The sequence below is a fragment of the Lepidochelys kempii genome, chromosome 3 (assembly GCF_965140265.1).
Source record: "Lepidochelys kempii isolate rLepKem1 chromosome 3, rLepKem1.hap2, whole genome shotgun sequence".
NCBI classification, from domain to species: Eukaryota; Metazoa; Chordata; order Testudines; family Cheloniidae; genus Lepidochelys; species Lepidochelys kempii.
In genome coordinates, this window is record NC_133258.1 from 21,701,317 (window position 1) to 21,728,462 (window position 27,146).

The 27,146-nt window shown below is 40.2% G+C and overlaps 1 protein-coding gene across 15 annotated transcripts in view; it reads left to right on the plus strand.

Annotated features, from left to right (window-relative positions):
- Window positions 1-17,449, plus strand: part of PUM2 (pumilio RNA binding family member 2) — a 108,235-nt gene extending 90,786 nt beyond the window's left edge. For 12 of the 15 annotated variants that reach the window (XM_073335923.1, XM_073335924.1, XM_073335931.1 and 9 more), the window contains 7 exons: window positions 43-172; window positions 3,576-3,710; window positions 3,977-4,114; window positions 9,517-9,642; window positions 10,188-10,309; window positions 12,772-12,964; window positions 14,361-17,449. In XM_073335923.1, the coding sequence (XP_073192024.1) occupies window positions 43-172; window positions 3,576-3,710; window positions 3,977-4,114; window positions 9,517-9,642; window positions 10,188-10,309; window positions 12,772-12,964; window positions 14,361-14,492 (976 nt within the window). In that variant the 3' untranslated portion in view covers window positions 14,493-17,449. The remainder of the gene's footprint in view (window positions 1-42; window positions 173-3,575; window positions 3,711-3,976; window positions 4,115-9,516; window positions 9,643-10,187; window positions 10,310-12,771; window positions 12,965-14,360) is intronic. The other 3 variants (XM_073335925.1, XM_073335918.1, XM_073335921.1) reach the window with 1 other exon arrangement.
- Window positions 17,450-27,146: the final 9,697 nt, after the last annotated feature.

Sequence of the window (27,146 nt, forward strand, 5' to 3'; positions counted from 1 at the left end):
CCTTTGTTTAGGTAATAGCATATAAATTTCTCTTGCACTTAGATTCATACAGCAAAAGCTAGAACGAGCTACTCCAGCTGAGCGCCAGATGGTATTTGCTGAGATTCTGCAAGCAGCATATCAGTTGATGACTGATGTATTTGGAAACTATGTAATACAGAAATTCTTCGAGGTAAGTATATACTTTAGTCAGTATTTGTGTGCCTGCACTAAAAGACTTGTGTTTATTTAAAGGTTCTATTCTGATATTGTAACAGATATTGTACACTTACCATGGCACCTAATTTTTTGATACTGAAGGCTGCTTGATAGTGTTTTCTCTTCAGTGCTCCCCAAGAAAAGTGGGAGAGATTTTCCTTGGGTGGTGGTGTCCTGGCATGGCCCCGTCCTGTTGACAGTTGTTATCCTCTCCACTCTTAGGCTATAATCGTGTTTCAGGAAGCAGGGTGAGTGCAGTTTGCCTGCCGGTTGTAGGGAGACACAGTAGTTTCCTTATTACTCAGAAAAAAATTTGTCTTGACTCGGTAGGGATGACTTCTAAAATTGCTTTAAAAACAGTGCTACTTCATCCACATTTCGCAGGTGAACTATTTTTAAACCAGTTAGCCTCAAGTTTTAACGTGTTGAGAGGCAGTTCAGGAAATACTGTTTTAGACCCACTTTATTATAGATAGGAGCATAGAAGTCCTCTTGCGTTGCTCGGTGCGGCTATGTAGAGATCCTTAGTTGATGCTTTGAAGTGTTAATGTTTGTTTAGGCCTACTAAGGCCATTTTTAAAATAAATATCACAGCAATTTGCTTAAACTAATACCTAAATATATGAGTGTCCATCACAATATGTAAAATAAAATGTATATTTTTTAAAATTTGGTAATTTTTTTTTCAGTATTTTAAAAATCCTTTATTGATCAGGGTCCACAACAGATTCTCCTATAACATATGTAGCTTGCAGTTCTCACCCACTAGATTTTTGTAATCCGTCAGTAAATGAAGAATAACACTGCACATGATTTAAAAAAAAACAAAAAACTCCTTATGAACTTTTCAGTGAAAATATTTATTGTGCATACAGGGCCATGTTTAAACTAAAATAATTTGTTTGCACACAGTCAAAGCCTGTGGGTTCACAATTATGCCTCCTACTTATTTTAATTCTCCACATATTCAGTTTAATTCTTTGTGATGGCAAGCAGGGCAGTGTTCCAGAATAATTTCTTGTATATCTAATAAATACATTGAAAATTGATCCTAGCAGTGTCATTCAGTAGCTATCCAACAATCACAAGCTAGTATCAGGAGGCAAAAAAAAAGAAAAACTTTGAGATACTCATATAGTGAATTAAAACATTTTTGTTTTAAAAATTTGCTTGTTTTCAGTTAATTGCTAGTGGGATAAAGGTGTGTTTGTTTGGGTGATCCTTAACTGTGTATCTCCATAGTTTAAAACCTGTAGTTATTTTTACTGTAACTCAGCTTCTCTTGGTTTCTCATTCTTGTTTTTGTTAACATACGGTTCTTATATGGATTTTTACACTTAAATCTGTGATGTACTTTCCACTGCAACCCCAGCCCAATAAAGTTGTTTTGTTTAAAAGTTGCTCAATGACAGTTCTGTGCAGTTGGGATAATTTGTTCCATCTTCTGTCTCTGAATCCAAATTCCCTGTATAGCTTTGCTGCACTGCCAGCTCATATCCCCCATTGTCTTTTTTTTTTTTTTTTTTTTCCTTTTCCCCCAGTAAAAATGATCTCTGCAGAATGATAGGTCTAGGCTTAAATTCTTTCCATACTCATTTGCCCACCCACTGAGTCAGAATGCCATCACAGTATCTAACCTCTACAAGCTGCCTCTGCTTCTCGCTGCTCCTATGCTTTCCAAGGTTTTTTTTCTCCAAGTAGAGGAGGTACCCTAGAGCTGCAGGAGCAGCCAGGATGGGGTGTTGAAAAGGAATGCAGCGCTCCCTTGCGCATTCAGTCTGCATGCTTTTGCAGTTTCTGTGTACCATGTGCTCCAGCTTTTTCCCTGTGCAGATTAGTCCACAAAGTGAGATAGCCAAAAAATCATGGGTGCATAATTAGAAGGATATTTTCAGGGTATAGAACTGCATCCTGACAAAGCAGTGGTTCTGAAAAGAACTTATGAGCCATGGTAGATAACCAGCTGAACATGAACTCTGTCCAGTTCTGTGACTGAAAGGGCTCACAAAAAATGTGAATGCATAAGCAGGTGATACTCCCTCTGTATAAAGCATTTCAGACCTCTGTTCAAGTACTGTCTGGTTCTGATGTTTATACTTCTTTAAAAGTGAAGTTAGAAAAGCTACAGAGCGTTCATCAAAGAGCTATGGGAATTATTCTGAAGTCTGGAAAATGCATCTTATGCTGAATATCTTTCAATCTGCTAATTTTTCAAAGAGGGATAAAAAGCAGCTTGACTGTGGTCTCTAAATACATATACTGGGAGAAGATACTTGATACTATAGGGCTGTTTAATGTAGTAGGTAAAATCATAAGAGTCAATGGCTGAAAGATGAAGCTAGAAAACTTCAGATCGGGGATAAGTTGCAAATTTTGAACAGGGAAAACAATTGTTGGAACAATTTCCCAAAGGATATGGTGTAGATTTGTTTTCACTTAGTCTTTAAACAAAGACTGGATGTTATCTTAAAGGTGTTCTGTAGTTCAACCACAAATTATTGAGCTTAACTCAAGAATTGACTGAAATGTTACCACCCGTGTTATGTAGGAGGTCACATTAGATGGTGGTTGGTGATTTGTAGTTATTTCATCTTGGTGTCGTAAATTGACTCAGGCCTAGCCCCAGAAATGTTCCCAAGAAAGACAGCACTAATCCATAGATACAGCTAAGGGGTTCCAATGTCAAGTACTAAATGCAGGTAAAATTGCCTGACACTTGTACTTGTCCTCAGCTACCTAAACACCCAGTGTGCTGGTACACTTTCGCTCTGCTTCATGGGTCTTAGGCAGTTCCAAACTTTCCCAAGGTGTGCAAGGTACCAACGAGCTTTCCATGGCATTTGAGGCCTCAGTGAGCCACTCCAGAGGTGACACCTTTCTCTGCTACTGCCCTTTTGTGACCTATAAAAAAGCTCATCTGTTAAGTTTATTAGGTTTATTTAAATGATTTTGTCACCATGCAGTGACAGAACCAAATCTGAGACATTGAAAGAGCACATTGAAAATGTTATTCATTGGCAAATTGGGATCACATGTTGTAGTTAAATTGCAAAGGATTGCCCCTTAGGTCAGCCTTTTGCGGTGTCTACACTGTGCTGGGTTGACGGGAGAAACTCTCCCGTCAACTTACCTTATGCTTTTTGTTCCGGTGGAGTACCAGAGTCGTTGGGAGAGCGATCGGCAGTCAATTTAGCGGGTTTTCACTAGACCCGCTAAATCGACAACATCCCCCACCCCACCCCCTGTGGATCGGTCGCTGCACATCGATCCCCTGGTAAGTGGAGACAAGCCCTATGACAGTTAGATTTCTGCCAAATAAACATCATCATACTGCAATGCATCAGCTTTCATTTAACAGCATCTTTGTTTTCTTGTAGTTTGGAAGCCCGGATCAAAAGTTAGCCCTAGCAACACGCATACGTGGTCATGTTCTGCCATTAGCCCTACAGATGTATGGTTGTCGGGTTATTCAGAAAGCACTAGAATCTATCTCACCTGACCAGCAGGTAATTGTAAGTTAGAACAGTATTTTTTTTTTGTATTTTTTTCAACAAATCCATTGTGTACTCTCTAAAGATTTTCAGTTTTTACTATATTGTGACATATGCTTGAAATAAAATGAATATTTTATTAGTGTAATTCTTCAGATAAAAAAGATAATCTGGCTAGGTTTACAGTGAACATAACAATTTGAATATTACATTTGAAAATGCAGTTTTGCTGAGACAGCATCAGTGTAGAGAAGTGGATAATTTAGTAGTGTCCTTATTTTTTGCAGAATGAAATGGTGAAAGAGTTGGATGGTCATGTTCTGAAATGTGTGAAAGATCAAAATGGAAACCATGTTGTACAAAAATGCATTGAATGTGTCCAGCCACAGTCACTCCAGTTCATCATTGATGCTTTCAAAGGACAGGTAATGTTGTTAATTTCTCTACTTTCTCTAGGAGTTGCATCATTGACCCAAGGATTGCTGTATAATTTGCAAATACCAACAAGCGTTTATCAACACATTGGTGTCTCGTTTAAGTTAACATCGCATGTAACATCACTTTTTTTTTTTTTGTCCTAACTGAAAAAAATAAAACCCTGGAATTACATAGTTAATATGACGTAGAGTGAGAGTATATTGGGAATGAGGCCCTCTGAAAAGTACATCTGATCCTCTATGAATTTGATGGCAGAAACACTCAGCTTATTGTCAAGTTTTTCATTCCAGTTTAGAGACTGACCTGATCAGGTTTCCTTTGTCATACTTTATTATTTCAGTTAACCAAAGGCCATCTCTGATCTCTGTTCATGGCAATAGAAGTAACTGCAGTTATTACCAGACTCTCTTGTAAAGAGAGATTTATTTCTCCTCTGTCTGTTCCTATGTGCTTTACCTTAAGTAGTAGCAATTTCTTCCAAAGTTATCCACCTGATTCTAATCAGTTTTAATAAAACACCTTTATTAAATTCAATCAAATGTTCTCTGAGCCTGGATTAGTAGAGGTGTCTGATATGAAAGGTGACACTGGTCATTATTCCAAAAAATTATATGCCAAGGTTAATATTGTACTAAAGACAATACAGAAATCACTGCAGCTAAATAAACTTTTAGTATGACCACCTTGTACTTGTCTAGTCTGAAAAATATACCTAATTCAGACAGATTAGGTTTTATTTTAGTGAAGCACCGTACACATTTCTTTACAATATCTCCAACATATCATTCTCTCTCATCCACTTTACTGTACTGAGATGGATATTTTTCCCCTGTGATATTAACCTTTTATTGTGAATAGCAATACCATGACTTACCAAAATGATGGCTGATTTCACTTTTCGAGTCCCCTCACTGTTTACATCAAAGTCTGATGGGGGGAAGGGTGGAGGGGCTGGTTTCAGTGGTTTATAAATAGAGACCCTTTATAACGCTATTTATTGGCAAATCATGCATTATTCCAGGTGTAATATAATGTAGTAATTGAAAAAATGAAAAATACATTACAAAAGTGTTGTACAACAGAAGATAACTTTCATAGAATCGTAGAAATGTAGGGCTGGAAGGAACCTCAAGAAGTCGAGACCAGGCCTCTGTGCTGGCACAGGAGCAAGTAAACCTAGACCATCTATGACCTATGTTTGTCCAATCTGTCCTTAAAAGACTACAATGATGAGGATTCCACAACCTCCTTTAAAAGCCTGTTCCAGTGCTTTAACTATCCTTTTAGTAAGAAAGATTTTCCTATTATATAAGCTAAATCTCTCTCAGCAGATTGAACCAATTACTACTTGTCCTACCTTCAGTGCACATGGAGAACAATTGATCCCCATCCTCTTTATAACAGCGCTTAACAAATTTTGAAGACTGTTTTCAGGTCCCCCCTCAGTCATCTTTTCTCAGTACTAAACATGCCCAGTTTTTTTAACCTTTCCTCATAAGTCAGGTTTTCTGAACCTTTTATCATTTTTATTGCTCTTCTCTGGACTCTGTCCAGTTTGTCCACATGTCCTAAAGTATGGTGCCCAGAATTGGATACACTACTCCAGCTGAGGCCTCACCAGTACTGAGTAGAGCGGGACTATTACCTCTCTTACATACGACACTCCAGTTAATACACCCCACAGTGATATTACCCTTCTTTCCAGCTGCATCACATTGTTGATTCATATTCAGTTTGTGATCCACTATAACTAAGGCTGCGAGTTTGTCACGGAGCTCACAGAAAGTCACAGATTCCATGACTTTCCGTGACTTTTGCAGTGGCCATTGTGCCTGGTTCAGGGGCAGCTCAGACAGCCCCTGCGCCAGGCACACTGGATGCTGCTGGGCACTCTCGGGCCACCACACCCCTCCTTCCCCTGCAGCAGAGTTGGGTGTGGGAGAGGGCAGAAGGTTGGGGCACGGGATGGGTGAGGTGGGCTCTGGGCAGTGCTTACCTGGGGGGCTCCCTGGAAGCAGTGACATCCCCCTTGCTCAGCTGCGAGGCAGAGGCAGAGGCGTAGCCAGACAGCTCTGTGTGCTGTCTCCACCCACAGTGCTGGCTTCGTAGCTCACGTTGGCTGGGAACCACAGCCAAGGTTTATTCATGGGTGTTTTTAGTAAACATCATGGACAGGTCACAGGCCGTGAATTTTTGTTTACTGCCCGTGACCTGTCTGTGACTTTTACTAAAAATACCCATGACTAAACTGTAGCCTTAACTATAACCCCTAGATCCTTTTTGGCAGTACTACCACCTAGCCTGTTACTCCCCATTTTGTAGGAATGCATTTGATATTTTCCTTCCTAAGTGAAGTACTTTGCACTTGTCTTTATTGAATTTCATCTTTATTGAAATTCAGACCAATTCTCCAGTTTGTCAAGGTTGTTTTGAACTCTAATCCGATCCTTTATAGCTCTTGCAACTTCTCCCAGCTTGTTGTCATGTGAAAATTTTACTCCTCAGTCCATTATCCAAGTCATTTAATGAAAATATTGAATCTCGCAGGACTGACCACTGCGAGACCCCCATTAGATATGCGCTCCCAATTTGACAGAAAACCATTGATAACTACTTTTTGAGTACTGTCTTTCAACCAGTTGTGCACCCATCTTATAACAATTTCATCTAGACCACATTGCCCTAGTTTGCTTATAAGAATATCATGTGGAACTGTGTCAAAAGCCTTACTAAAATCAAGATACATCACATCTACTGCTTCTCCCCTATTCACTGGCTAGTAACCTTGTCAAAGGAAATGAGGTTGGTTTGCCATGATTTGTTCTTGACAAATCCATGCTAACTATTCCTTATAACCCTATTATCCTTTAGGTGGTTACAATTTGATCAATAATTTGATAATTTAATAATTTGCAGGCTATCTTTATTAATTAATTTTAGCTTAATTAATTAATCCAAACTTCCAGGTATAAGTCTTTGTGTTCAATCCTGGCCATCACCTAAAAATTTAAGCCCTTAAATCAAACCTTCAAGGACATGTCTGGATAAGAATGTAAGTAACCAGAGTAAGCCAAAGATTTGACTGTATATTTTTAATATATACTTAAAGTATGTGCATGTAACAGTGATGGAATACAAAATTTGTAGCATAATCAGTTGCAGAATTTCAAAACTGTTTTATAAGATTTCAGAATATCCAGTTAATACATAAAGTTCCAGATTAGGAAACATGAGTGAAAAAATCTTTTTCTTAAATGTGATCAGTGCAGATGAAGACTCTCCAAGACCCTAGGTACATCATGTCATGGGCCTCTTGTGGGTTTGCCCATAGATAAGAGCATAAGAAGGGCCATACTGGGTCAGACCAAAGGTCCATCCAGCCCAGTATCCTGTCTACCGACAGTGGTCAATGCTAGGTGCCCCAGAGGGAGTGAACCTAACAGGTAATGATCAGTGATCTCTCTCCTGCCATCCATCTCCACCCTCTGACAAACAGAGGCTAGGGACACCATTCCTTACCAATCCTGGCTAATAGCCATTAATGGTTTTAGCCTCCATGAATTTATCCAGTTCTCTTTTAAACCCTGTTATAGTCCTAGCGTTCACAATCTCCTCAGGCAAGGAATTCCACAGATTGACTGTGCTCTGAGTGAGGAAGAACTTCCTTTTATTTATTTTAAACCTGCTACCCATTAATTTCATTTGGTGACCCCTAGTTCTTATATTATGGGAACAAGTAAATAACTTTTCCTTATTCACTTTCTCCACACCACTCATGATTTTATATACCTCTATCATATCCCCCCTTAGTTTCCTCTTTTCCAAGATGAAAAGTCCTAATCTCTTTAATCTTTCCTCATATGGGACCCGTTCCAAACCTCAAATCATTTTAGTTGCCCTTTTCTGAACCTTTTCTAATGCCAGTATATCTTTTTTGAGATGAGGGGACCACATCTGTACGCAGTATTCAAGATGTGGGCGTACCATGGATTTATATAAGGGCAATAAGCTATTTTCCGTCTTATTCGCTATCCCTTTTTTAATGATTCCGAGCATCTCATTTGCTTTTTTGACTGCCGCTGCACACTGCATGGACGTCTTCAGAGAACTATCCACGATGACGCCAAGATCTTTCTCCTGATTTGTTGTAGCTAAATTAGCCCCCATCATGTTGTATGTATAGCTGGGGTTATTTTTTCCAGTGTGTATTACTTTACATTTTTCCACATTAAATTTCATTTGCCATTTTGTTGCCCAATTACTTAGTTTTGTGAGATCTTTTTGAAGTTCTTCACAGTCTGCTTTGGTCTTAACTATCTTGAGCAGTTCAGTATCATCTGCAAACTTTGCCACCTCACTGTTTACCCCTTTCTCCAGATCATTAATGAATAAGTTGAATAGGATTGGTCCTAGGACTGACCTCTGGGGAACATCACTAGTTACCCCTCTCCATTCTGAAAATTTACCATTTATTCCTACCCTTTGTTCCCTGTCTTTTAACCAGTTCTCAATCCATGAAAGGATCTTCCCTCTTATCCCATGACAACTTAATTTACGTAAGAGCCTTTGGTGAGGGACCTTGTCAAAGGCTATCTGGAAATCTAAGTACAGTATGTCCACTGGATCCCCCTTGTCCACATGTTTGTTGACCCCCTCAAAGAACTCTAATAGATTAGTAAGATATGATTTCCCTTTACAGAAACCATGTTGACTTTTGCCCAACAATTTATGTTCTTCTGTGTGTCTGACCATTTTATTCTTTACTATTGTTTCAACTAATTTGCCCGGTACTGACGTTAGACTTACCGGTATGTAATTGCCAGGATCACCTCTAGAGCCCTTCTTAAATATTGGCATTACATTAGCTATCTTCAAGTCATTGGGTACAGAAGCTGATTTAAAGGACAGGTTACAAACCATAGTTAATAGTTCCGCAGTTTCACATTTGAGTTCTTTCAGAACTCTTGGGTGAATGCCAGTAGTAGTGAATGATGTAGTAGTGGTGGCAAGTGGCCCCCTTCCTTCTACCAAGAAAAACAGGAACAGTTGTGTGAGAGTGCCCCTGTTAAACTTACACCAGTAGCTAGGGTATCTGCTTAGCAGACTGGGTAATGCCCCGAGCACATTTCTGCTGCCACTGAGAACTGATGTAATCAGATGGCTCCAGGAGCTGGGGTCCTAGGCACAGATCTTTAGTGTTTGACTTTCTCTGGCTCTGAATGTGTTTGGAGGCTGAAATTTCTAATGCTGGAAGACACCACTTCTGTGAAGACTTCAGTACTTTGAAAAATAGCTAATATTCAATAACTCACTTTTGAAAAGTAATTTACAGCACACTTGTAAACTTCAGTATGTCTAATTTCAAAATTTGTAATCCTGTTGTTTTAAGGTATTTGTGCTTTCAACTCATCCGTATGGCTGCAGAGTAATTCAGCGTATTCTGGAGCACTGCACTGCTGAGCAGACTTTGCCCATTTTAGAAGAATTGCATCAACACACAGAACAGCTTGTGCAGGTTAGTGTACTCTTATGTTTCAATATGAAGTTACTATCAACTCTGTTTTTTGTTGTAGATTTCAGTTTCTTTTATATAACTGGCTGTTCCTTAATTGCTTAGGAGATGATAAAGCTTTGTTTATGCACTTTTGGTATAATGTAGGGTACAATGTTAGTTAACAGCATCCGTAGAATCAGCTTATAGAAATTTTTGGAGGTTTTATGACCACTGCAAAATTGGTGGCTTTACTGATGGTGAATGTGTAGAATTAATTTTAAACAGATTTAGCAAATAATGGTCTTTTCTTGGCAAATCACAAGTTTTAGCAAGGTTCAGATTTTGGACCTAAAATCCATAGAAGGACCATGAATAATTCTCAGTGAAATCTTGTTTTTTCTGATGTGCTCTTCTAATCATTTTGTAATGATCAGTTACAGTTACTAATTTTTTTCTCTTTACACCCATACCAGTTGTAGTTCTCAAAGTGAATACAAAAATGCATAAGCCATATGAGTTTCTCAGACGGAACCACAATAAGAAAACTGAAATCTTTTTATTTTCAGGATCAATATGGAAATTATGTTATCCAACATGTGCTGGAGCATGGTCGTCCTGAAGACAAGAGTAAAATAGTTTCAGAAATAAGAGGAAAAGTTTTAGCTCTGAGTCAGCACAAATTTGCCAGGTATTACAATGTTCTCAGTGTTAAAGAAAGGTTCACTAACCTTTTTAATGTTGTTTTGGAATTGACTTATTTACGTCAGTTGCTGAGGAAAGGATTTAATTTTTCTGCCTTTGTTCAAAGCTGATTAATATTTTGCCTAGAGCTTCCATTTGCATGAAAAAGTAAGACTTTTGGTAAGAAGAAAATGTTCCATAGTTGAACAAAACACATCAGAATTTTCCACAAAATGTCTGACAGCTGGGCAGCGTGCCCATCCAGAGATCAGCCCAGGGAGCTGGCAAGCTGGGGAACAGCCACCCAGCTCCTTGGAGATCTGTGGGTCCTGGAAAGCATGGGCTCCGCAGCAGCCCGCCCACTAGGCAGGCCGATGTAGAACCAGGGACCTTTAGAACCCTGGCTGCCAAGGAGACATGAGCTTGGGAGCCAGGGCTTCCAGATATTTGGCTCCTCGTAAGCCCACCCAGGGGGCTGCCGACGAGCTAGTGGCTTGGGAGCGAGGGATTTTCAGGCTCTCAGCTCCCCATCAGTCTGCGTGAGGAGTCAGGAGCCTGGAAACTTGGACTGCCTAAAAGATGGGTAGGTGAGCTGGTAGGAAACCAGGCAGGTTTCACACAATATTTGGAACTCGAGTCATTTTCCAGCAGAAGAATGTTGAGTTGGAAAATTTCCTACCAGCTCTAATTTTGACCATCTCAAACGTACAGTGGAGTCGCATCTTACATGGGGGTTAGGGTAAAATCAGTGTGTAAGGTGAAAATCACGTATAGTCAAAATTACCCTTGAAAATTCATTAAATCGCCCATAAAGTACATTATACACTTCATCACATTACGATTGGGATCGGCATCCGTAGCGCTACCTGTCCATGAGAATGTAAACCTTGTGTTTGTGGCCTTGAAACAGCGAATCACGCCTTGGTCGAGAGGATGGAAGTGGTATTAGCGGGGAGAAAGATGACTTCAACTTTGTTATGTGCAAACCGGAGTGCCGCAGGGTAGCCAGGTGCATTGTGTACATCAGCAACACTTTAAAGTCAAGTCCTTTCTCTTCAAGGTAACCCTTGGCCTCCAGAATGAAACACTTGTGGAACCAATCCAGAAATAATGCTGCCATCACCCAAGCCTTTTTATTTGATTGCCAGAACACAGGCAGGAGATTTTTGTTCTTGCCTTTTAGGGCATGGGGATTTGCAGCCCTGTAGAGCAAGCCCGGCTTTATTAAATGCCCAGCTGCATTGCCACAAAACAACACAGTCACACGGTCTTTAGCTGCTTTAAAGCTAGGGGCTTGTCTTTTTGATTTCGAAGTGTAAGTGCAGTTGGGCATTTTTTTTTCCAGAAGAGCCCAGTCTCGTCAGCATTAAAAACTTGTTCCGGAAGATAGCCCTTTTCTTCTATGATTTTCTTTAATTGTTCGGGGTAGACTTTTGCTGCCTCTTCATTGGCAGATGAAGTTTCACCAGTAGTCTGCACGTTTTTGAGGTTGAAGCGGTTCCTAAAACTGTTAAGCCAACCTTGGCTAACTTTGACTTCCTTCTCATCAGAAGGCTGTCCCTCTTCGGCGGGAGGTTTGAACAGGGCGTAGAGGCTAAGAGCCTTTTCTCGCAACATGTTGCCATCGATAGGCATATGTTTACGGTTCATGTCTTCCAGCCATAAAGTTTAATGCCTTTTCAGTCTTCACTAAAGTCTTATCACGCACCTGGCTCGTCACTGTAGCAATTATTTGAGCACTTGATGCCACAGCTTGACGAATTTCTCTCTCTCGAATCTTGATGGCATGGATGCTAGATTCGTTGTGGCCATATTTACGTGCTGCGTTGGAGACCGATATACCGTCTCTCAGTAAGTCCAACACAGCCAGTTTTTCCTCCAGCGTTGGAACAGATCACTGTTTCTTCAGTTGAGCACCAGATGAAGTAGTTGGCTTGCATTTAGGGGCCATGTTGTACGAAAAATACGTACAGTATCTTTAAACACTAGAATCACACTCAGCGCAGCGAGATGCTTACACTATGAGAGGCATGTGGGAACTGAGACTGACTGAGGGAACAGCAGATTCACGTCTCCCATCTCACACTAGCTCCGGGGCATATGCTCATTGAATGGAATTGTGGGCGGAATCGCCTGCGCTATTTACAGGTATCTTCTTTTTCTTTTCTTTTTTTTTTTTTGCCGAGCGCGTATAGTTGAATTTGCATAAATTAAATACGTGTACGATGCGACTCACCTGTACAGATTATCAGCATTTTTTCCACACAAAAAGAAAGTCCTTTAAAAACTAAGGAAATTAATCTTTTGGCTTATATCCTGCCCTTTCAATATTTAGTACCACAGTCATAATGTATGTATAAAATACTCAGATGTGCCAATCCCTATTCAAATAAATTAGAAAGTAATATCCTAAAATAATATTCAAAACCTTTTAAACCTATAAAACACAATTACCTTATTTTTTTTCAGCAATGTGGTAGAAAAATGTGTAACTCATGCATCTCGTGCTGAAAGAGCTCTACTTATTGATGAGGTTTGTTGCCAGAATGATGGTCCTCACAGTGCCTTATACACCATGATGAAGGACCAATATGCCAACTATGTTGTTCAGAAGATGATTGATATGGCTGAACCTGCGCAGCGGAAGATTATAATGCACAAGGTACATAATATATATAGCTTCATCAGTGTTGGGGGGGTTTTTTCCTCTACATTCACGTTTCCTGTCACCTCTTCTTCGTACATATTTCTGAATTTACCGGAATTTCTGTAGAAGCCACCTATCCTGTAGGTTCATTACCCTTGTCAGGAAGGGGGCATTTATGGCTTAGTAAAATAAAATAAAAAGCACATCCTTTTTTTTATTTTTAATTATTTTAAATGTCTATAGTCTGGTGAAAGCAGGATATAATTGGATCTTTGACAATTCATTTAGTTTCTACAGATTTCTGTTTTGAGCCTTGAAAACAACTCCTAACAGTTATGTCTAGTATGAATCTCATTTTTATTCTTTTTAAAATAAACCTGACTTTTTATATTAAATATAAAAAATTTCTATCCAATGCCCTTGTTATATATTTACTTTAGTATACATTTTAGAAAATCAACAGTTTTGAAATTTTCTTTCATCATGTGGCAGTCACTAGTATGAATGGTTGAGTCATCCTCATCTATCACTTGCACAAGTAGTAGCTAATCCAGATGCCAGCTTTCCACACTTAAGGTACGTCTGTCTACACTGCAGCAGCTCCCTGTTGCAGGAGTCGTTCCTTGTGGCAGGAAAAGGTTCCAGGCGCGGGGAGCTGCTGGAGCTTTTCCCTTCCACAGTGAAAGCCTCTGGCAGCAGGTAGAGGCTGTGGAAGAGGGAGAGGTAGTGGGGAAAACTGCTGCCGAGCCTTTCCCCTTTCGCCTCTCTGCCAGAGCCTTGCCCTCACACACCTAGCCACACACCACAGTGTGGCCACAGTCTGCTTTTTGCTGGAGGAAGAAGCAAAGAAGCGTGCAGTGTAGATGTAGCCTTAGTTCTTCCTCCTTGACATGCAGACAAGCTTCTTAGTTGAGAATATCTAGAGATGGAGAAAATCACAGTTAATCTACACTACCCTTTTTAGTGTCCCATTCAATAGCCATTGAAGTAATTGTGCTTGAACTCTTGATTACTCTGGCATATTGAATGGCTGCCTTCCTGGTGTTGGCACATAACAGAAAAAAATTAACAAAGTAAACAAACAACAGTTCTTTCTCTTTTATTGACATGCTCCGAATAATTCATTTTTTCACATTTAAATAAACAAAAACTTGAAGACAAATATATTTAATAGAAATTAAACTACATTTAGATAGCCAGTACTAAACAAGCTTGGAATTAAATGCCTGTAATAAGAAAAAGGCTCACTTGGGCTTCTGGTTCTTCAGAATCTAATTTGAAATCTTTCTAGAAACTTTCTAACGTTTCAAATATAGGGCTCCACTTGAAAATATTTAAATTATTCTGAATTACTTGTAGATAACTTGTATCTGAAAATCTGTTAATCTTAACTAGATTTTTCTTCTTGTAGATTCGACCCCACATTACAACTCTGCGTAAATATACCTATGGCAAACACATACTGGCCAAGTTAGAGAAGTATTACCTGAAGAACAGTGCTGATCTGGGGCCAATCGGAGGACCACCAAATGGGATGCTGTAAAAGACGATACATACAGGCAGCAACTTGAATGAAGAAAAATTTCATTGTGAATTATCAAAACCCACAACTTAACTATAAATGTTCTGATTTTTTTAAATCTATTTATTGACTCTGTTCATCCATTTGTAAAATTTTTATTGTTCTTGTGTATATTTTTGGGGAGTGAATTATAAAATATCTCCAGCCCTGGCCCGGAGACCTATCAGATTGAACTGCTGACAAAGCACAGAATGCCTGTATATGATGTAATTGTATCAAAATAGCTGTCACATATTTTGTAAATTTTTACCTTGTAAAGTCACTGAAAAATAGTTTTTAAAGGGAAAAAGTACATTATTCTTTTAATACACTGGCTTGCAATCTGGTAGGTCTACCCACTATCACAGCACAACAGGTTTCTAGAGTTGTAAATAGAATGTCTTCCCCCCCTCCCCCCTCCGTGTGGAGTCTTTTATACCAGATTAAAATTGATCAACTGCATAAATATTATTTAACATGTTACAAAGTTAAGTTGTATTTTGGTGGTTCACAACATATTATCCAAATAGCAAAAAGGGCACGGCAAACTAAAATAGGGATTGAAAAAACAATGGGAACTTTAAAGACAAGCATCCGTCATTTGCTGTGGACATGATTTTTTTAAAAATGCAATGCCCTAATATTTTCTCTAGCAATGTATTAAAAAAAAAAAAGTGATGTATATACTTATATATTGTTGTACAAGGTAGAGGAATAAAATCATGGTGGTACTTCCATAAAATAAAGTACTGTCTGAATAGAGAATAATCCTGCATTAACTTTACAGTCAGTTTTGCTATGCGGGAAGAGTAGAGTTTTGTATTTTTTTAATTTGCATATAGAATTGTAACACATGATTTGAAAATGTTGAGCATTTATTTTGCTTTCTCACAGTAGATGCAAAAAAGTAGGTATTGATGGAGGAGAAAAGGGGCCACTGAACAGTAAACTTGATAGCTCAACATGTAAGCATGATTAAATATTCAGATAGCTTCTTTGCTTCCTATAAATATATGCATTGTATACGTGTAGTTAATAGGTGTAAGTTTACAGTTTGAAAACAAATCTCTTGTTTCGATGTTTATTACAAGCCTTGCTAATTTAGTAGTGATGCTTACCTTGGTTGTACAGATGTACATTTGTAAACCTTCATGCTGTAAATGTAATTTGTTTTACCCCCTTTGGGGACAAAAATTTGCATTTTAGTGTATATTCATATCCCCCTCCCCTCTTTGCCTTGGCATATAGTGTTGTATAATGTAAATTTATTTCAACAAATCAAGAGTGATTTTTTAAAAATTCTATCTTTATATGGTTTCAGAAATATGAACCAGCTTTCTTTTTATCTATTGTGAGAAACATTATGTTTTCTTTATAACATAGCTGTTGATTCTGTTAATATGGACATTTTGGGAAATGAATCAATTGAAAATTTAAGTCAGGATAATAAGAATAGTAAGCAAGAAATGGACTGAAATATTTGGTTACCCGAGAAACCAATGCTTCTTCCATCTTAATAAATGTGGCATGATTTTTTTGTACAGAAGAGTACTGTATTTTTGAATAGCCTACTCCAAACCTAAAGCAAATATGTATGATACTGTCAATTTTTTCTCTGGACATATGACATTGTAACAGTAACATGAAGATGATGTACATTTACAAGCGGCCTTATGTACATTTCCCAATGATCTTTTTAAGGCAGAATTGTGACCATATGTGTATAATTAAAATCCTTTTTAATCCTTTGCCTATGGAAATATTTTGGAAAAAAGCTTACTTTCCGTTTCTGAAAGATGAAGAAAGTGCTTGTATTTTGTTGAAGCAAGTATTTTGTGTAGAACATTAATTTTGATGGCATAACTTTTTTTTTTTAATCTACAAGCTATTGGGTTCTATGTCTTGAGCTTTGATCACATAAATCTGTTATGGTAAGGCTCTGATGATGAGGAAAAAAGAACCAGCAGTGGTATAATCTTGTATATAGAGTTCTGTCATCTTACTGTTCATATCAAAATCTACAGAAGTTTCCTTGCAGCATAAAATTTTAGGTGTTCTATATTTTTTGTTGTATTCTTGTAGCATTAATTTAACAAAACAGCTTGCTGAAGGTTAGTCTGGCCTACATCTGAGACTGTGGATCTGTCATTAATGCCCCCCTCAGTAATCTAGTGGTTTGCTTCATAAGCACAGTTCTAATTTCCATTCCAGTTATTTGTTGCATGAAGATTAGTTTTGAGCACCAGACTTTCTCTCTGCTAGAGGCAGAACCCCAATCATCTTGAGTTGGGGCTTTCCCTGAAAATACATAAAACGGCCTTGAAGATTCTGCTTTAGTGGCACAGGAGATGGGAATCCAAAGTTTCACTTTGAGATGATATTTTGCAATTTCTCTATTCTGTCCTTCGTACAAACTGTGTGCATATGTTACAACGTACAATGCTGACATTCACCTCAGTTAGTGCTACGCTGAACACGATACTGCTGGGTGTGTTTATAAGAGATGCAGCATGCACTCTTATGCAGCAGCTGACCTCACCATTCCAGTACTCCCAGCCCCCTGCCAGCCTCTTCTACCATGGTTGGTTTTAAACAGGGTCTTCAAGCTGTAACACATTCAGCAGCCACTGAATCATCTTCTCCCAATCACTTTCATAACAGAATTTTTTGACCCAGAAGAGCTGCAAGCACCTGAAGATCAATTCCCTTCCCCCCCCCCCCCCCTCCTTCAATACATAGTAAGTGTATTGAGGTTTGGATAGAACCACTAGGCTTTTTTTTCTCAAGTGTCTCCTTTTGATATGGATTGTTTATGGACCAATTTGTCGAGTCTGATTAGGTCTGTCTCCTGCTCCTTGTGGTTCATAATGAATAATGTAATGTTCATTTGTATATGCTGTAAAAACAAAATGAAAATGTGAATAACACTGTGAAATATACCTGGTCTTGTGTTTTTCTGTAGGAAACAAAACATTCTTTATACCCTCAATTACAACTACATGAATTGCCCGCTTCCTAATTCAGCACAGCTTCAACAGTGGAAATATATTTATACCTCTCATAAAAATGCAATGTTCAGATTAAAATTAATAGTCTAGTCACTTTGTTTCCTGTTCTTATCAACTAATAAAGTTCTAATGGAATAGTTCCAATTAATTGCTTCAGACACTTCCATCAGAAGAGGTAAAGCATGGCCTTTGCAGTATGAGTCCTATATGTGACTTCTGGATCTGGATGGTTGTTTACTAGTAAGAGTGAGTGAGTCATGAAAGGGTGCAGAGACTTCAATCCTCTGCCTCACTCTTTCGGTGTTCCAGGTAGGCTCTTGGCTGACCATTGACTCTATTATTTTCCAGTAATCTAGTTTAGCTCTACATGTGGCCCCCAAGGGACAAATTTGCATAGACCAATATTCTAATGTATCCTAATGGAAATACAATTTGTGGGCATTTGCCGTTTCCTTATTCTAATTATTGAATTCAAGGTTCTTCCTTCATATATTTCAGATGTCAGCTACTGGGGCTTAGTCACCTAGGCTCAAAGGAATAGACACAGTTTAAAAGAAAAAAAAACCCAGTGCCATTTGATTAACAAGCAAGTGCCTTTTCAAAATTAAAAGTTCATTTGACAGAACAGTATATATACTATTGACACATGCTATTGTAATCACACTTTTTTGAATACTGTTGAAACTCAAGAACTTTTCCAGCTCTCATCACTCGATTTGACATGTAGAATTATTAACATTTTCTGCAGAGCATGATAATCTGGATCTTCCACAGCTTTATATAACTTGTTTGGAGACTACCTAGGTCTGTTGGTTAAAAGTATTGAAGAATAAAGATGAGATTCATACTAAACAACTGTTAGGAGTTTTTTTCAAGGCCCAAATCGTAAATGCTGTTAGTAAAATGCTTGGCAATTGATATTTTATAGAACCCTTGCTCAAGCACTGTAGTGTTTCTTTGAGAATAATGCTGGATTAAATGTACTGTCCAAAAAATCCATCCATCTTTCACTTTGAAAATCCCACTGTTCTTAAACTGAAGTACTTTCTGTACAGGATCTCTTAACTACTATCCAATACTATGATGATGAACACCATAGTAAAAGCCCATAAACTAGAAAACTAGCACAAAAAAGGTTCTGCTTCTGTCTGTGTATAAAGGTACTTACCCTAAAATAGGTTACTTCAGCCTGCAATTTTAAGTCTCCAGTTTATTACTAAGATTTAGAGGACACCATAGACAGTTTGCTCAGTGCGTAGCTTTGCTCTGGTAATGTTATGTACTGTTTAGGTTCTTTGATTGTCGCATGGATTCCACTTCTGGTGTGCATGCAAGCTGATTCTTTTTGGCTAGTGCTGTCCAGTAGGCTCACAGCTGCACCCTACGTGTTCTCCTGCTCCTTCACCTGAGGGCATAAAGGCTGGAGCAGGCCCAGCTGTCCCTCAGTTCCTTATCACCCCTGGCAGCAAAATGAAACCTCTGCAGTGGTCTGCTTACTCTGTACACTATGCAGTCTTGTTAGGCAGGTGGTGCAGTTAGAAGGGCTTTTGGTGGTTTATTTGTTTACACCTGCTTGGGGGTTGGGAGGAGCAGCTGCTGCTTGATACACCTTGTACTGGGCCCCAAGCCAATATGATTGAAACAATCCCCAAGATTTAAAACTTGCCCCTCTTGTGAGGCTGCTATCCCACTCAGTGATGGGCACTCCAGGCACCTTTTTAGTCTCAGCAAGGGATGCATCCTTGAAGGATGGTCAAATCTATCACTCAGTGGTAATGCTACCACTGAACCAATGAGCTTTCCTGTTCACGTGAAGAGTGGGATTAGAGGACAGCATACAAGGTAGCTATGGTGCAGGGTAGTGTTGGTGGCCTCTGATACAGAGGAAATCAGACTAGGTGCTCTCTTCTCACCTTAAACTCTATGACTGTGACTCTAGCTCCCTGCTTGGAAGAAACGTTATATTCATTTTCTTTCTTCCCTTCCAAACAGCACTGGTGTCCCCCATCCGTACACCTCACTCTCCTTATGAGCTGAGAATGGGGAAGAACACCTGCAGAAAATGGAAGACCAATTGATCCAACTGCAATTATCTTCTTCCTCCCCTGATGAGGCAGTCATCTCTTCTACTCCTCGGCAGCCACCCGCCTTTAAAATCTTCCAAGACCTCTTCTGATACATGATAGTCACTGTGGAAATTCTGGTGGAGGTAGTGCAAGAAAAATCTCATAAATCACTGAACATTCTTCAAGTGCTGGTCCCTAGAGCCTCATGTGGGTGTACACACGTGCCATGCGCCTGAATCTGGACATTCTAACAAGCCATGTCCGTTAGCCTACACATGCGCAGGAGTTCTCATGCCCCAGACCAAAGGCATAAGAGGCAGCGTGGGCTGACACCTCTCCAGTTCCTTCTTATCACTGCATGGCCCGAGTCAGAATCCCTGTGTCCACAGATTTCTCCAGCCTTTATCCTTAATAGTCTGTAAATGTGTACATACCTAGATTAATTATTTTTTATAATCATATAATTAGAGTTTGAAGTATAAGGAGTTCTGTCCCCGTACCAGGGACTCCCTCCACCCAGTCTGGGACTATGCCCAGAGTCTTAAGGTTCAAGAACTGCCTCCCCTGGTCTCTCTCCCTCTCTGTGAGCAACCACCACCACTGTCTCTGCTGCTTGGGGGAGATGCACATTGCTGCAAAGTGCAGCATCTGCCACTTGTTTCCACCAAGAACACATGAAGCTCATGAGCTTCGATTAAGGAAACACCTTATGCAGAAGGCTATGAGGCCTCATTGATTCAAGACAAGGAGATTACCCCCCACCCATACATCAGACAAGCAGCGCTCCTCCAAGCACAAGCTTAGGAGAGGAGTCTACAGCTGGGCTCTTCTTTCCGAGAGTGTAGTGACACTCATGGTTATAAGGACAGATCCCTATCCAGAGCTGCACGTAAAAGAAGGGATCCTCCCTGAGCCCATCCTTACCAGGTGAGCCTTTGTGTGTGGATCTGATGGGTCTAGAACTGCAAAAGATACCCCAGGGTGGAGGGTAAAGCATGTTGTTTAAAAAAAAAAAAATCCATCAGTGGCTCTGGCTTCAAAACACGAGGACTGACACCTGCCAGCTCCATCCAGAAGTATTGGACTGATTCTTCCCTAGTACCGGATGGTCCTTCAAAGAACTGCCCAGCTACAACTTCCTGGGATACATTGGAACCATCGCTCCCAACTGCTGGAACACCCTGAACACCAAGTTGTATGGACACCTACGCTACACTAGGGGATATTTTCCTCCATTACTCTCAGTGGCCTCTGCGCTCTGACCTGGACCTCCTGAGGGACACTGCCACACTGGAGGATGAAACTGCATCAGTGACACTAGAACTATCCCCTCTCCAAACCTTGGGCAGGAGCATCCACCCACTAGTACTGTCAGTCTCACCAATGGAGAGAGAATAATTCTCAGACTCGGGTGGGTCAGATATCCCAGTCAGTCCATCTCCTTATAGAAAGCTGAAGTCCTGGTAGTCAGAGATCTGAATGCCTTCCCCAAGGACCAACAGTACCCAGTGCAGTGGGGTCCCTCCTCCCCATCCAGTCGATGCCTTACTGGGGTCTCTGGAACCTCTATGGGAGATGCCCTGATGAGTACATGAGTCATACCACACTTCTCCTACTTGGCACCCACCAGAGCTGTCAGAATATAAGAAGGAAGATGTTAACCTGCATCTGCAGATAATGACAAGAATCTCCTCATCTCTGGATGAAACACTTACTCCATCCTCACCATCTCCGCCAGATGAGCAGTCAGTACCAGGAGCTGCTTCAGAGAATAGCTAATGACCTCTACATACCATCGGAGGAGGTCCAAGACTCTCAAAACTGGATCCTGGATATTTTGCAGCTTACAGGTCCATGCACAATGGCACTCCCAGTTAATGAGGCCAGCATGGAACCAGCCAAAGGGATCTGGCATAGTCCCACCCCATGCACCCCCTACTACTAAAAGGGCTAAGAGAGGTTATTTCGTCACCGACAAAGCAGCTTAATGTCTTTTCTCCCACCCAACTCTCTGATTCTACAAGCAGCCACAGAGACAGCTAGATTGCAGCATCCCAAGACCACTCTGGCTGACCAGGACACAAAGAGGTTGGACCTTTTGGGAAGACAGGTAATTTCTTCCACAAGCCTACAATGCTGTATCACTAACTATCAAATTTTGTTAGCAAAATATGACTTTAACAATTATTCCAGTCTTCCCAAATTTAAGGAAAATTCCCCCGATGACAGAGATCCATTTTCAGCCTTTCATAGAAAAGGATCTGCGGAACAGCTGGGCCTGCTCTGCCCTTGGGAAAGGAACACAAGGACATCCAGGGTGAAGGCGCAGTCCAAATGGATATTATGAGCCAAAAACAATCTGATCTCACATATATGTGGCACTTGCATGCCAGAATTGGAATCCATGTGGACAATGTACCTCAAAACCCCCAAGTTTCTGTATGGTAAGCAACCATCCTGTGATGGGGCTTATCCCCCACCATCTGCAACGCAAGGGAAAGAATCCTAATTAGTCATGTGCTGCAGCTGGGGGGTGATAAACAAACAATTGCCTACCGTCCAGGAGAGGTGGAGCTCAGTTGCAGGGAGATTGCAGAGGAGCCAGGTCTTCCTGGAGGAGAGATGTCCTGGGATAGGGTTTAACAGATGGGAAACAACACAGGAAGAACTCTATAGGAGCAGGTTAGGCCCCCTGCAGGGGAAGCCTTGAGGTAGGGACAACAAGATGGAGCCTGAGAAGGTTGAAGGGATATTAGTTTGGAGATTTGTTTGGGCTAGTTTCTGTTGCCCCGGAAGGGAGTTAATCTTTTGTGTGACTTGGCTAGAGGGCCAAGCTACAGAATACTCAGAGGGGGAGCTGGGAGCAGATGAAGGGTGAAAAAGGCCATAGTACATCCACATCTTGAATACTGTGTGCAGTTGTGGTTGCCCCATGTCAAAAAAAGATATATTGGAATTGGAAAAGGTCCAGAAAAGGACAACAAAAATGATTAGGGGTATGAAATGGCTTCCATCTGAGGAGAAATTAAGACTGGGACTTTTCAGCTTGGAAAAGAGACTACTAAGGGGGGATATGATAGAGGGCTATAACATCATGAGTGGTGTGGTGAAAGTAAATAAGGAAATGTTATTTACTCCTCATAACACAAGAACTAGGGATCACCAAATTAAATTAATAGGCAGCAGGTTTAAAAGAAATAAAAGGAAGTATTTTTTTTCCACACAATTCACAGTCAGTCTGTGGAACTCTTTGCCAGAGGATGTTGTGAAGGGCAAGACTGTAACAGGGTTCAAAAAAAGACCTAGATAAGTTAATGGAGGATAGGGCCATCATTAGCCAGAATGGGGTCCCTAGCCTCTGTTTGCCAGAAGCTGGGAATGGGCGATGGGATGGATCACTTGATGTTTACCTGTTCTGTTCATTCCCTCTGGGGCACCTGGCATTGGCTGTTGTCAGAAGACAAGATACAGGGCTAGATGGACCTTTGGTCTGACCCAGTATAGCTGTTCTTATGAATACAGCTCAGCTGTTTGGACAGTGTATTGATTTATTTGACTCTGCTTTCAGCTGTAACCTGAATGGAAGTTACCCCAGTTATAGACAGTGTTACAAACTCTACTTATCTGAATGTCTAAGCAGGCTTAAAAGGATTAGACTTTTATTAGAAAATGTCAGTAAATGTTGATTTCACTGTACATACACACAAACCCATGAACAAATATTTCCATCGATAATAGAAATTTACATAGACAAAGAAAAATGCTGCTCCAGAACATATTTTGTCATGTGATGTTGACATTGTGTGTTTTAAAGGTGAAGTCTTTAACTTGTTGAATCAGTGTTGACTGTAATTAAATAATTGTCTGACACCCTAATTTTCTAAACATTTGCACGCATGAAAATGTAAATCAATAAAAATAAAAAAATCCTTAAAATTTAGTTTTGTTCAACTGTAAAAATTCAATAATTTTTAAAAAAAATGCTTAAAAATAAAAATTGAATTCTGCCAAGCCTGCTGAAGTAGTTCTTAGAGAAATGTTTGTAGTCATCTGGAATGCAGCTGTGTTTATGTGTTGAGCATTTGACCAGTAAAATCTCACGAAGAGTCATTCTTAGGTGCATTTGCTGCCTCCAGATTATATCCACACAAGCAATTAAAACATGACATAGTGCCAAAGTATTACATTAGTGATGTAGCGGAAAATAACTCTGCAATTATTTAATAATGCACAGCAACACTACTGTCTTCAGTTGGACCTACAGAGGGAATTTCAGGTAAGCAGATTTAGTTATTTAAATTGGAATTTAGCCAGGATCAGTTTTAACACTCTTACACTTGCAAGAAGTGCCATAATTTTAGGAGAAGCAGGTATTATGGCAGAGCAGTCACAAAAACCCTTATATAAGGTTGTGTCAGAGCTGAGTTTAACAAGTTATTACTTAACTTGGAAGTTAGCAAGGATGCCAGGTTTAGCACTTCTACTGTTGTACAAAGAGCCACAGGATTTTCAGCAAGCACAAATAAATGATCAGGACCTTGGTTTTAGATCTCATCATGGGTCTCCTAAAGAAACTGATCTTGGACTCATTTTAGGGTGTTTTTTCCCATCCTTTACTCCTGCTGTTTACTGATGGTTATCCCCAAAGTCCAGTAAAGCATAATGTTTGTGAATGTTCTCTTCCTAATTATCCTAAATGATGACTCTTACCATCGTTATCATACTTCATTTATAATTTGGAAGGCACCTACTCATTTCCTTTACATAGTATTGCATGTCTGTGTGATAAACGATGATTTTACTTATATCTTGCCCCAGGGCTGTAGAAAATGTATCCCAGCCCTTTGCTGTCATCCTAATGTTGATTCAGATACTGCACATTTGGGCCCCCACCCATCCAGGTTTAGGAAAGTTTTTCTCTGTCAATGTATTAGCTGCTCTCCTTTCTATTAATGCCTGAATCGTGTCACAGCATCCGTTCCTTCTATAAGGATACCTGAAAAGTTAAAAGCTAGTCCTGTTCTATCTGGTCAACTCCGTTATGGCTGAGAGGAAAGCAGTATAATACAGAGTTTTTTTACACACTGGTCAACACATCACCGATGGTGTGGAGAGCACTTCTAGGAGATCCCTGCAGAATCTGCTGTCACGGGTAAGGTAACCATTAATCACCAGAAAGGGATAGTTGCCATTAACTATGAGCCTGAGCCTAATTCTAGCAAGAGCTGAATACCACCTATTCCCACTGGCACTCAGCACCCTTCAAGATTGATGCATGAATACTGCCTTGATATTACTACTTCATCTTACCAAGCACTCAGGTTGCCCCTGCGACTGGCAAACAGGGAGGAGGGAATCTTGCAAGTATGAAAAGGTTTGAGCCCCACTAATATAATGTATAAAAGGAGAGGAAAACCATTTTGAAATAAAGCAACACTTTGTAACCAGACAGTGCCCCTGATTCTGCACACACATGCATACCTGCTAACTCTAGTCGTGTGAGTTGTCCCATTGAAATAAATGGCAAATCAGATATAACCTCAAGTTTGTGGGACTGGGAGCCACTGGAGTCTTGGTCAGTGTTTTAATTATGAATCTTGTTTTCTAAAGATTTATAATTGTCATAAAAACATGCTCCAGGCTGAAATGTAGCTTATGTAGTTTCTGTGTAAAAGGAATTTTTATTTGCATGTTCAAAAGCAAAATATCCACCCACTCCATTTGGCTGTGTAAAACATGACAATGAAAGCATTGACACATTTCTGGAGCTGTTGAATTGTTTGTGATTCTGTGGCTTAAAAAATAAAGGTTGGTTGGTTTATTATTTAAATCTAGAATTTGGCCTTTGTTTAGCTAGTTGTTAATTGGTAGGTGGTACAATTATTGGAGCCATAACCCTATCAATCAGTCAAATACCTTGCATTTATATAGAGCATTGGATAAGGTTAGGTGTTTGTTACAGCTCTTGCTAATCCCCCCGAACTGGAATGGTAGATTAATTATTTGTAGCAGTAGTATAGAAGTGCCTAGGAGCCCCAGTCATGGAGCAGGACCCCAGACGGCTAGGAGCTGTACAAACACTGAACAAAAGAAGGTCCCTGCCCCAAAGAGTTTACAATCGAAGTAATAATAATTAATCATTACTACCTTGCACTCTAAGGCCCCAGTCCTGCAATCAGTTCCTATACAGATATCAGTGAAGTCACTGGGCCTCCGTACTGATGCAGGGAGGTGCCCATACAAATCCAGTTATAAGGTCAGGACTACATAGTACTCTTCATCTAAGAATCACAAAGTGAATATATACTATTATCTCCATGTTACAGATAGGGAAACCGAGGCACAGATACCTGAAGTTTCTTGCCCAAGGTTGTACAGTTGCTGAGTCAGGAACAGAACCCAGGACTCCCATGATCTACCCCCTAGCTAAGTAATGACAGGAGTAGTGCCTTATTTACTATACAGGATCAATAGTGGCTAAATCCTCGGCCCAGCACCCAGCTGGACACTGGGCAGATGCATGAGGGGAGGGGCAGATGGTAGAGAACTGTTGAGCCACCCTCTGAAGACTACTGAAGTAGGCCTCCACAGCCCTGGTGTGCCTGCCCTCTGTTCAGTGAAGCCCCTAGCAGGGCTGCTCTTGTGCACCCTCTGTGCAATATCACAGCCTCCTCGTGGCAGAGCTGAATTGTGCCATTTCATTGCCTGGGCAAATTCCAGTTTGCACTCAAATTTATTTAGAGGGATTATGACCCCAAAGACTTGGTGACCATAAAGAGCAGGCAGACATGAAGGACTCAAGAGGAATTGCTCGGATCTATTTTATCAATTATTGGTACATCACAAATACACTAAACAGACTGGAAGGGGGCCTTTGGGCAAGAAAACAATTAAAATGACTTTCCATAAGATGCTTTGATATTACCTCTTGGGTAAATAATACCTGGTTTCAACATTAGTGTCCAACACTCATAGATCAGTGTGCCAAAGTGAAGCCTAACAGGGTAACCAATGCTCAGCAAGATGGCAAAAGGCCTGACTAGGAAAGACACAAACAACTCCAGTGGAGAGTTGGTCCTCTCTCATAGCTAACGCACGCAGAGCCAGATCCAAAGCCCACTGAAGTTAATGGGAAGACCCTCCCCTTATCATGCATGAGGGACAGGCACAATCTAGCCCTGTATTCACTGTAGCACCTCTGAAAACCAGCCGCATTATAATTATTTATAGAATATCATATGCGTGTGGAGTGCAGCTGGTCTTCTGTCAAGGAAGTTCTACTGGAATAGGAAGAGAAATGTTTGGCTAATAACATGGTAGCATATCAAAAGGCCACAACTATAACAGAGTTCAAAAAAGAATTAGGTAAGTTCCTGGAGGATAGGTCCATCAATGGCTATTAGCCAAGATCTTCAGAGACACAATAGCTATTAGCCAAGATGGTCAGGGACACAAGATGGTCTGGGTGGCCCTCGTCCCTGATTGACAGAAGCTGGGAGTAGATGACAGGGGATGGATCACTTGCGGATTACCTGTTCTGTTCATTCCCTCTGAAAGCACCT